This window comes from Engystomops pustulosus, chromosome 5 (assembly GCF_040894005.1).
Source record: "Engystomops pustulosus chromosome 5, aEngPut4.maternal, whole genome shotgun sequence".
Lineage (NCBI taxonomy): Eukaryota > Metazoa > Chordata > Amphibia > Anura > Leptodactylidae > Engystomops > Engystomops pustulosus.
Window position 1 is genome coordinate 82,947,081 of NC_092415.1, and position 10,465 is coordinate 82,957,545.

At 40.2% G+C, this 10,465-nt stretch overlaps 1 protein-coding gene across 3 annotated transcripts in view; it reads right to left on the reverse strand.

The window, feature by feature from the left end:
- Positions 1 to 8,065, reverse strand: part of LOC140132996 (enoyl-CoA delta isomerase 2-like) — a 29,184-nt gene extending 21,119 nt beyond the window's left edge. The window contains exons 1-4 of one of the 3 annotated variants that reach the window (XM_072152509.1): positions 7,905 to 8,065; positions 3,260 to 3,413; positions 1,753 to 1,851; positions 262 to 444 (exon numbers count right to left, since the gene is read on the reverse strand). In XM_072152509.1, the coding sequence (XP_072008610.1) occupies positions 262 to 444; positions 1,753 to 1,851; positions 3,260 to 3,413; positions 7,905 to 7,954 (486 nt within the window). In that variant the 5' untranslated portion in view covers positions 7,955 to 8,065. Of the gene's footprint in view, positions 1 to 261; positions 445 to 1,752; positions 1,852 to 3,259; positions 3,417 to 7,759; positions 7,855 to 7,904 lie in introns of those variants that run through there. The other 2 variants (XM_072152508.1, XM_072152510.1) reach the window with 2 other exon arrangements.
- Positions 8,066 to 10,465: the final 2,400 nt, after the last annotated feature.

Consider the following 10,465-nt stretch of genomic DNA (forward strand, 5'->3'; position numbering starts at 1 on the left):
CGGGGGATGGATATATACTCGAGGGGGCAGGCAGGCAGGCTATATACTCGAGGGGGCAGAGGCTGGCAGGCTATATACTGGGGGGCTGTGACCAATGCATTTCCCTCCCTCGCCTTATACTCGAGTCAATAGGTTTTTCCAGTTTTTTGGGTCATAATTAGGGGTCTCAGCTTAGACTCGAGTGTATATGGTAATACATTTATTTTTTTTATTTAAAGATTTTTAAATTAATAATTGACACACACTGAATATTATCTTTACCTGCAAGGTGATAGCATTTTTCTTTTCTGGTCGGTTAAGAAATATCTTTGTTATATTGTCTTCAGTAATAACCTGCAAAGTATCATATTTCTGACCAGTACTCAATGATGCAGTATCCTTTGCAGGTGCTTCAGATAAAATCAAACCATTTACAAGTTCCACATATGATTTTTTGGCTTCATCCTGAAAAGGTAATAAAAGAAATAAGGTGTTAAAAGTCCTACTCAAGGGGAAATTTACAAAAATTCTAAGCCAGAAGCCTGGATAAGAAGTGCATGAACTTGCAACTACAAGGCAGGTACGGATGATTTCAGATCCTAAGCCGAGTCGGGAAGATGCTTGAACTGCACAATGCATATGTATAGAAAGTTCTCACGCAGGCTGTTCCTCCTTTCCCATCTGTAGTCTCTTTACCATAGTAATGTACAGCATTCGTCCATACATCTTAACATAAAAAAACCTGAAAACTCTTTTTAGGAACTTTACCATAAACATGATATAATTGTGACAGAGGGATAGTAGTGTTTATTACTCGTTTATAGACACTAAGAGGGGGATTTAACGCATTCTCTCTTTTTTTACACTATTCTTGCTCATTTTTTGGGGCGCATTGGTGGCCGCTCCCGAGCTTTCCAGTGTCGGGTCTGGTTTATCGTTTGCATCCAGATTATGATAAAAATAAACCCTCCACTACTCTCTTGGCGTATGAAAAGGATTAATACTTCGCTTTTCATACAAAGCATTGGCCCAAGACAAAGTTATGAGAAGATGACTGTTCTATCATGTCAAATTAACACAGTAGGCCATTGAGGAATGTTTCCAACTTTACCCTAAATGATGTCACCTAAAGTTGCCATTCTCTGCATGAGCTGGGGTTTGCAAGCAAAAGGGTTTAATAAAGATGTATGGCTATGACAGACAACCGCTTTCATTCTATAAAAACATTAAGTACATTGTGAAGATTATAAAACCAGACAAACCTACAATATTTCATCCCACATATTAAACAAAGATAATGATACAATTTAGGAATTATGTCAGTCAGTTTTGGACTTAATCTTTCTTGAACAGTAGTTAAGCTTATTAAAACTACAGTTTTCTCACCCATGGCCAACTTCCCATAAATATTAGGGTAATTACACAATGTCCTGAAGAAAGCGCATTGCTGTAGACTTGCAAGCTACAGAAGAAATTAAAGCTCATCCCAGGAATCCTTATAACCCATTGTTCTGAGATTTTCTAAAGCTCAGTGCCTATGCCTCAAGGTGAAACCAGGGTGTGAACAAACCTTATTCTTTAAAGAAAAAGGAAAGTTTCACAAGAACTGCATTACACGGGTGCAGGATAAAGCATATCTGTCTGCTAAACAATTATGTGGCATCCAGAGATATGTGCTGTGATTTTCCACATGAAACATTGCTTTTAGGAGAGATGTACGCTCTGTTGTACCAAAACATAGGGACTCCTCATGCTATTGTATAGCTTTCTTACCTTTGATAAACTTCCAAGCGAATTCCATGCATCCCATTTGGCCTTATTTACAAAGTCCAGCATGCCAGGCTTGGGAGCATTGCAAGATCCTTGTGTAGCCTATGCACAAAAAAAAATAAAACAATATGAGACATCCAGATATTTGAAAGGTGTTTTTCCCACATTGGAGGCGTCATTATGCCAAACTTCCGATTCCAACTTCGACTGCAAATTTCCCTAAATCTTAGTCCTAACTCATGTTCACCAACTAGTGTTCCCCAACTCCACAGACCTGTTTTCCAGGTCACTCTAGCGGTGCTGAGATAAATGCGGGAATTCCTTCCTACTGTCTTAAATGTGTAGCGGAGGAGCTTCACTACTGCATATACATGAAATGCAGCACATGTTTATCTCTACTAAAAGCCTGAAAGAGGAGTGCACGCCCCACAATAACAGGTCACATGTGGTCTGTCCAGCCATGAGTTGCGGTCCGAACCCTGCTGACAATCAGAGTCCAATGAGCACTTCCATAACTGATGGAAGTGATCAGTGGTGCAGGAGGCTGGATAGCAGTGAGTGCAGCTGAGAAATACTCACTACTACTGGGTACTATCCTGCCACTCTGCACCCAGGAGTGGTAAGTACCTGTCAGTTGTACTGTACTGCTGCTCCAGGGTCTTCTACCTTTCCTGGAACTGCTCTGTAGAGTGGAACATGGAGGAGACATGAAGCTGCAGTGTGTTGTAGGGAGCAGAAGAGGAGCCAGGAAAGATGAGGATTTATTAATACTTTTGTCTGCTTTAGGGTCTCTGGAACTATTAGTATCTACTCTGGGGTCTCCAGTACTATTATTACCTGTTCTGATTGCAGTATTTGGTTACTGTGTTATTTAAAATTCCTAGGGCAGCATTTTGTGCTGTACTATGCTTGTTGGTGCATCTAGTGTGCTGGTTACAGATATGGCCCCTTAAAGTTGAGCAGTATGACCCTTGGACCAATAAATGTTGTTCCCCCCTAGCCCAAATCCTTAGATCTGGAATAGAACAGATATTAATTAATGTTCCCTTCGATTATCTGCCATTTTTGAATCTTGGTAGACGATTTGTTATTGCAAAATTTTATCTTAGAGATTCATGTATTACCTTTTGTAGGGAATATGCCTGCCTTATGTGTCAGGTGGCGTGTTTCCCCCAAAACTATTGTTTCTAAATTATCTTCTTGGAAATTGGAAACTTCTACTGTATACAATAGAAAGTTTGAAGAACCAATAAAAAATAATTGATAACAAAATAAAATGAAATGACATAACATGTAATATGCTTGCAGAGTCTGAGTCCATCCATTTACTCCAGACCCCGACTCCACAGGCCTGCCATAAAGGACACTTATGACATGTTTATAGGGTGTGCTTAAAGGTCTCATCCACTGCCATCTCTAAAATAAAACTGCAATGCAGCTTCTCACAGATTCCTGTACCTGGACAGTGAGGGGAGGTCAGAATTTTACATAAAAATTTGTAGTAAATTACCTGTTTAAACAGTGCATACAATTTCAGTTTGACATCATTACCCGGGTCCTTTTTTAGGGTCTTTAAGTCATTCTGTGCTTTTTCAAAATCTTGCTGACTGGCCTGCATACGTCCTCCTGCTGTGTGTAAACCCAGGGCTGCAACACGACTCCATCTACTGGTTTCAATATAAATAGATCAACGCAAGACATTGTTATGATTATTAAACCATTATGGTCTTAGCCATTTTAGGGCCTTAGGACCAAGCCTAAATTTTTTAATTTGCCCTGTGTCATTATACGCTTTAACATATCCAGGGTATTTTGAGACCGCTTTCTCGTCACATATTGTACAGGCAGTCCCCGGGTTACGTACAGAATAGGTTCTGCAGGCTTGTTCTTACGATGAATTTGTATGCAAGTCGGAACTGTATACTTTATAAATATAACCCCAGTCAAAAAGTTTTTGGTCTCTATGACAATTGGATTTTAAAAATGTTGGGCTGTTATAAGAACCAGGATTAACAATTACTGTTATAGCTGTTTATTGTAGCTAAATGCTAAAGTACAGTAATTTACCAAAATCCAGAGGTCTGTTTGTAACTAGGGGTCATCTGTAAGTCGGGTGTTCTTAAGTAGGGGACCGCCTGTACTTCAAAGTAATAAAACTTTTAGTTTAGTTTAGTTATGAAAAAAATGGGAATTAGGCAAAAATTTCTCAAAATTTAAAAGTTTACAAAATGCAAAATAATTTATAAAATATTAAAAGTTCAAATCACCCCCCTTTCCGTAGAACTGATATAAAATATAATAAACAGTAAAAATCATAAACACATTAGGTATCGCCGCGTCCCAAAATGCCCGACCTATCAAAATATAAAAACGGTTAGAACCGGTGGTGACCTCCAAGATGGGAAATGGCGCCCAAATGTCCGACTTTAACACCTTTTTACATGACATAAAAAATGTAATAAAAAATTATCAAAAGGTCGCACAGTCCTCAAAATGGTAGATATGAAAACGTCGGCTCATTTCGCAAAAAATGACACCTTACACAGCTCCGTACACCAAGGTATGAAAAAGTTATTAGCGTCAGAAGATGGCAAAATGTTTTTTTCCTTCTTGTACACATTTGTTTAATTTTTGAAAATGTATTAAAACACAATAAAACCTGTATAAATTAGGTTTCACCGCGATCGTACCGAACCAAAGAATACAGTAGAGGTGTTATTTGGAGCGCAGAGTGAAAGTCGTAAAAACTAAGCTCACAAGAATGTGCAGGTTTTTTTTTTCAATTTTTCCACATTTGGAATTTTTTTCTGGCTTCCCTCTACATGGCAGGGAATAATAAATAACATCACGGGAAAGTAAAATTTGTTTCGCACAAAATAAGCCCTCACACAGGTCTGTACAAGGAAAAATGAAAAAGTTATGGATTTTTGAAGATGGAGAGCAAGAAATGAGCGAAAATACCCTGCATCCTTAAGGGGTTAAGAAGTGTGTTAACCCTTGATGTTTGACAGGGGTTAAAACAAAATAGAGGTGTAATTTACAATTTTTTTTTTAGACAATGTATTAATTTAAGCCAAAAATTAAACTGTCAAAGTATTAGATATTACAAAACTCCACAAACTTTGATACTCATTTTTTTCCGACTATGAGGATGCCCCATATTCTCCATAACTTGTTTTGCAGAATATAGAACTCATTTTGAGAGAAATTCGCTTGTTTTTGCATCACCATGTATTAATGGGCATAATGTTTATATTATTTTGTTTACAGAGCTGTTTTAGACCTTTTTTTTGCGGAACAAGCTGTACTTTTCCTTGGATTCATGTTGGGGTAAATGTTACTTTTAGATCATTTTCTATGCTGTTTTTATGAGGTCGAATATGAACATTTCTTAATGTGAGGTTTTTTGCAATTTTTTTTTACAGTGTTCACTGTATGGGTTCAGTGACAATTTTATTGTATGGTATGGGTTGTTACGGACGTAGTGATACACAATTGCAAAAGAATATAAATACAATGCCACGTCACATAAGATGTCATTTTTTGGGGGACATGATCACGTTTATATTGCTATCATTTTGGGGACTGTATGACCTTTTGCAAAATGGTGAAAAAGTGGTGTTTTGGACATTTGGTCGCTATTTTCCGTTAAAGGGTTCACCGTCGGAATCAACATTTTTAATATTTTGATAGATTGGGCATTTTGGCACGCGGAGATACCTAACATTTTTAGGATATTATTTGTTTATTTTTATATCAGTAAAGGAAGGTGATTTGAACTTTTCATATTTATTTACTACATATAAGACCCCCAAGGGTACTTAAACTCTTGGGAGTCTGATCATTCGTACCATATACTTATATGCAGAATTTACTATGGATCTATATCAAACCTCAAGTTGGTATAGCCAGAGCCTCTATGTGTATCAGTATCATTACAGTATTTTATTTTTGTGGTTTATTTTTTTTATAATTCTTATAGGCCGATTTCATAAGTGGATACGAACCCACACAAAATAGCAAAAATAGGAAAAAATTATTATTTTAAATGTTCCACTGTGTGTTGACAGCCATATACGATTTAAATATAAATAATATAATATATAAAGCCCCTTAGTCGGTGTTAGCTATGATGTTAGCTATTAAGTTATCAGATCATGGTATTTTATGTGCACATCACCGAGGAATCTACAGAAAACAACCACAATTTAATTACTCATTCTCTTATCCATTCGCTTTCAGTTTGCAGGTGGATTTGGTCCAAATCTCCTCTTCTTATATTTAGTTCCTCTGATATACTGTCAATCCTGTTCGGTCTGCATATTGCAGCCAACACCCACCATGTACGAAGAGCTCGTAAGCCCTCTTAATATACGTACATGTACGACAAAATGCATTAAGGCACGGTGGCTAACGGGGTAGCACTTCTGCCTTGCAGCGCTGGGGTCCTGGGTTCAAATCCCACCCAGGCCAACATCTGCAAAGAGTTTGTATGTTCTCTCGTGTTTGTGTGGGTTTCCTCCAGTTACTCCGGTTTCCTCCCACACTCCAAAACATACTGTTATGTTATTTAGATTGTGAGCCTTATGGGGACAGGGACCAATTTGACATGCTTTGTGCAGCACTGCGTAATCTGTGTGCGCTATATAAATAAAGAATTATTATTATTAAGTTGTTAAACAAGTGGTACACTACCTTTTTTTGCGTCTCCTCAGAATTTGACCTCCCCAGACTAGACTATGGTTTAAGCCCCCAACCTCCACAGACCAGACTGTGGCTGATGCTGCAGAGCTCCACGGAACAGACAGTGGCTAATGCCACCAACCTCCCCATATCACCATATGATTGATGAAGCAGACCTTGCAGACAAGGCTATGGCTGCCGCTGAATAAACTTGCAGCCTTTAAAAAAAAAAATTATTTATAACATTTAAATTAGATTTATTTTGTGTGTGTGAGAGTGGGGGTAACACAAATTTTTTGACTTTTGCATTGAATTTGTATTTTTGATGTGTCCCTTGCTGTTTTATACAGATCATATACAACAGTGATCTTATTTTAACATTCTATAGGATTACTGTTCTCAGTGATGTGTATACACAGATGCACAGAGGATGCACATAGCATCTTCCCTACATGCCTCTCACCCCTCTGCTTAGGTGACATCACAAAATCCCTCTGCAGACTGAGCTCTGTGTGCAGCGGCAGCTGTGACAGAACTGATTTCATCAGTCCCCTGTCACAGAACAGGATTGGGTTGTTAGTGTGACAGCCAGATCCTGCTGATGCCGCGATGTACATGTCTGCTGAGCTTCTCCTTGCTGAAGTGCCCGAAGCTGTGCAAGGATGACCACCTATTGGGGCTGCCGCTGCCAAATGACCACCTATTGTGGGGAGAGGAGAAAACTCGCACTCAGATGTATCCGCCTGAAATTTGTTTGAGGATGTAAAACTACCTGTACAAGCGTACAAGATGCTTGTATAGATGTTAAAGCAACCTGAGTCCTGTGGTGCTGTCCAGAGGTTTCCTTGAGTGATATATCACTATGATCCTTGTAGTTTCGTCCTCAATACTGTGTTCGCTCCATAAAATACAGCCAGTGTGCCGTCAGGGATTCATATACCGATCACGGATGTGTTTCTCTGACCTATAATTGATGTTGTATTGGGGGGATGCAACACCCAAACCCTGCACCAATCAGCTTCTCTATAGGCACGGATATACATTCCCATAAAGGTCGTGTGAATAGACCTCCTCTGTACTACCTATTAGACAAGAACAGTGACTCTGCCGCTGTGCTTGATGTATGCAGCGTCTAGCATATAGAAAAACGTATTCTGTGCGATATGGTGACCACAAAATGAAGTGTGAACATAGCCTAACGGCATGAGCACCAATAGGGGAGGGAAGGGAGAGACAACTGAGATATACACAGAAAAGCAAAAGTGACACGTACAGAGAAGTGGAGGAGGAGAGACAACCAAGGGGTCAAAGAATAGAGTGACCATACTGGAAAGGCTGGAGTTCAGAGAATCTCACGTCCCTGGAGGAGTCTCCCTTCTGGTCACAATACTACTGCTGCACTCTGCCAGAGGTCACACACATAACACGTGCGGTATATATCTGTGAATGGGGACATAGAGGTCGGCGCTCACCTTATAGGAAGCCACAGGGAGCTGTGACCTAGTAATCGGGAGGCAGCCATAGAGTACAAGGAGCACTGCTACAGGTGACAGCATACAGACCCGCCTCTTCCTCCTGCCCGGCTCCACACAACTCACAGGCGGAACATGTAACACTGTCCCTGATTGGTCAGCGCTTGCAGGCTTTCCGCGTCCTCCATCCTAGGCACTGAATAGTACGCACGCGCCCTCTAGTGGTGGAAAGGTAATATTACTGGTGTAATAATGTACCTGGAGAGACACTTTCAGTGAGTGGAGGAGAGCCCGCTAACTTTTTGTTTTAGATTTTATATCTAAGAATAGTTATTATTAATAATGATAATAAATAATATGCCGACATTATAGTGTTTTACATTTATGGTTAAGTGATATAGACTACTGCAAAGTGACAGTCATCAACAGCACAGCTTTGATTTATGAGTAAAAATAAATAAATCGTACTATTTTATATTATTAGGTGTCTAAGGCCCTGTAGAGATGGCGGCACATGATTCTTAAGTTTTGTGCACCTGCTGTTTTTGGCTTTTCTGCTGGTCAGATGTATCTTAGTGGTTTTCCTGATTGATACATGTGGCATTAAAGGTTAAGGTGTTTAGTGAATTTGCAACTTCTTAGCTCATTTCCTACACCCAGCAAAAGCAGGTGTGATTTTTTTGGCAAAATGCAGTATGTAACTTTTACATCTGGAATCAGGTGATAACTCAGGGGACACTGCAGAAAACTCAAACATGACGAACTTTGAAAAACACATGTCTATTTTGGGGCTTTTATTTGCACTTATGACAATCTCTCTTCAAAGTTTGCCATGTTTTGACAGTTTTCTGCAGTGTTCCCTGAGCTTAGGTGCAAAATAAGTCACAAAAGTAGACATGTTTTTTGCAAACTGTATGCAGGCTTTTATACGTCAGCACTCTCTGCCATAAAGCCCCGACTGGTGGAGGGCTGCAGTGATAGTTGACAATGTGTGAACTCTCTTCCATCTCCTTAGTGCATCTCTGGAGGCACAGCGATCTTGGGGTTCTTCATTATTACTCTCACCAAGGTTCTTCTCCCACAATTGTGTTGTTTGGCTGGACGGCAGGGTTGAGGAACCTGTAGGCTCGCAGGCAACTAGCTGCTATTACTGCCATATTGAGAGACTACTCGGCTAGTAGTCATCAGTAATGGAAAAGTTTCATTGCCTAGGGGATATCAATGATGTGCCTAGGGGAGACTCTCACTGTGTTGAGGGATAAGCTTCGTTCTTTATTGCTATATTTATATGAAAGACAATTGCAAAGAACTAAAGCCTTGTATTACTCACAAGGGAACAAGGCTGTCAAGCTCCTCTGCCTCCCAACTGAAGGCCCATAATCTCAAGTCTAGAATCCCTTATCTTAGGCACCCCTACACAGATAGGAAACTTACACATCCTCTTGAGATCGCCACCAGGTTTAAGTAGTATTATGCCTTTCTCTATAATCTAAGGCAGTGGTGGCGAACCTACGGCACGGGTGCCAGAGGCGGCACTCAGAGGCCTTTCTGTGGGCACCTGGGCCATCACCACAGCACACCAGACAGGACTCAAAGAATTTTCCTCCAGTTCCAAGCAACTTAAAAGATGCTGCTTTCAGTCACATATTTAAGTGAAACTTACTTCGCTACTTGGGACTGTAGGAAGAGGGAGAATGAGTAGACATGGCCGAATTATCTTTGGAGGACCTCCTGCTGGCCCCACAATTCTCTGTGTACAGAGGGGCACTGCAAAGAAGCTAAAATGCTGAAAATTTTCCATCTTTCTACTGTGTTGCTGTCCTCAGGAGGTAAATATGAAGTTGTTGAACAGGGAGCAATAAGTTACAGCTTTAATTTTTGGTTGGCACTTTGCGATAAATAAAGGGGGTTTTGGGTTCAGTTTGGGCACTTGGCCGCTAAAAGGTTCGCCGTCACTGATCTAAGGGATGGCCCTTTCACTTGCCAGCCCGGACCCAAAAGATTGAAGATTTCCTACTAGCCCAAAACCTCAACCGCCTAACTCCTAATGCCTAAGGCTATGGGCATTCAGGGGAAAATTATGGCAGAATTAACGCACTTTATTCTAACCCGCCAATGGTTACCAATGGTACCCTATCAGAAAACCTTTAATACCACCTAATGGCACCCACCATGGGTGTGCATTGTCTCCGCTGGTTTTTAATATGTACTTGGAGCCTCGGCAATTATGTTGAGGAATACCATAAATATACAAGGTATCGCTGTAGGCGCAAACTCCCATCTCAAATCTCTATATGCAGATCATATCATTCTCTCCATGACTAACCCTGAGACCTTGCTGGAACAAGTAATGCTAGTGCTCTCCAGATTTAGCAGGTCATTCTACTATAAGGAAAACACGCAAAAGACGAAAGCTATGCCCCTATTCCTATCTCAATCCTCGAAATCGTTTTTAAAAGAACCGATATACTTTTGACTGGCAAATGGAAAGCATACAACAATTGGGGATTCAGGTCACACACTCTTATAGTAAATTATACACATTTAATTACCTGGCCCCA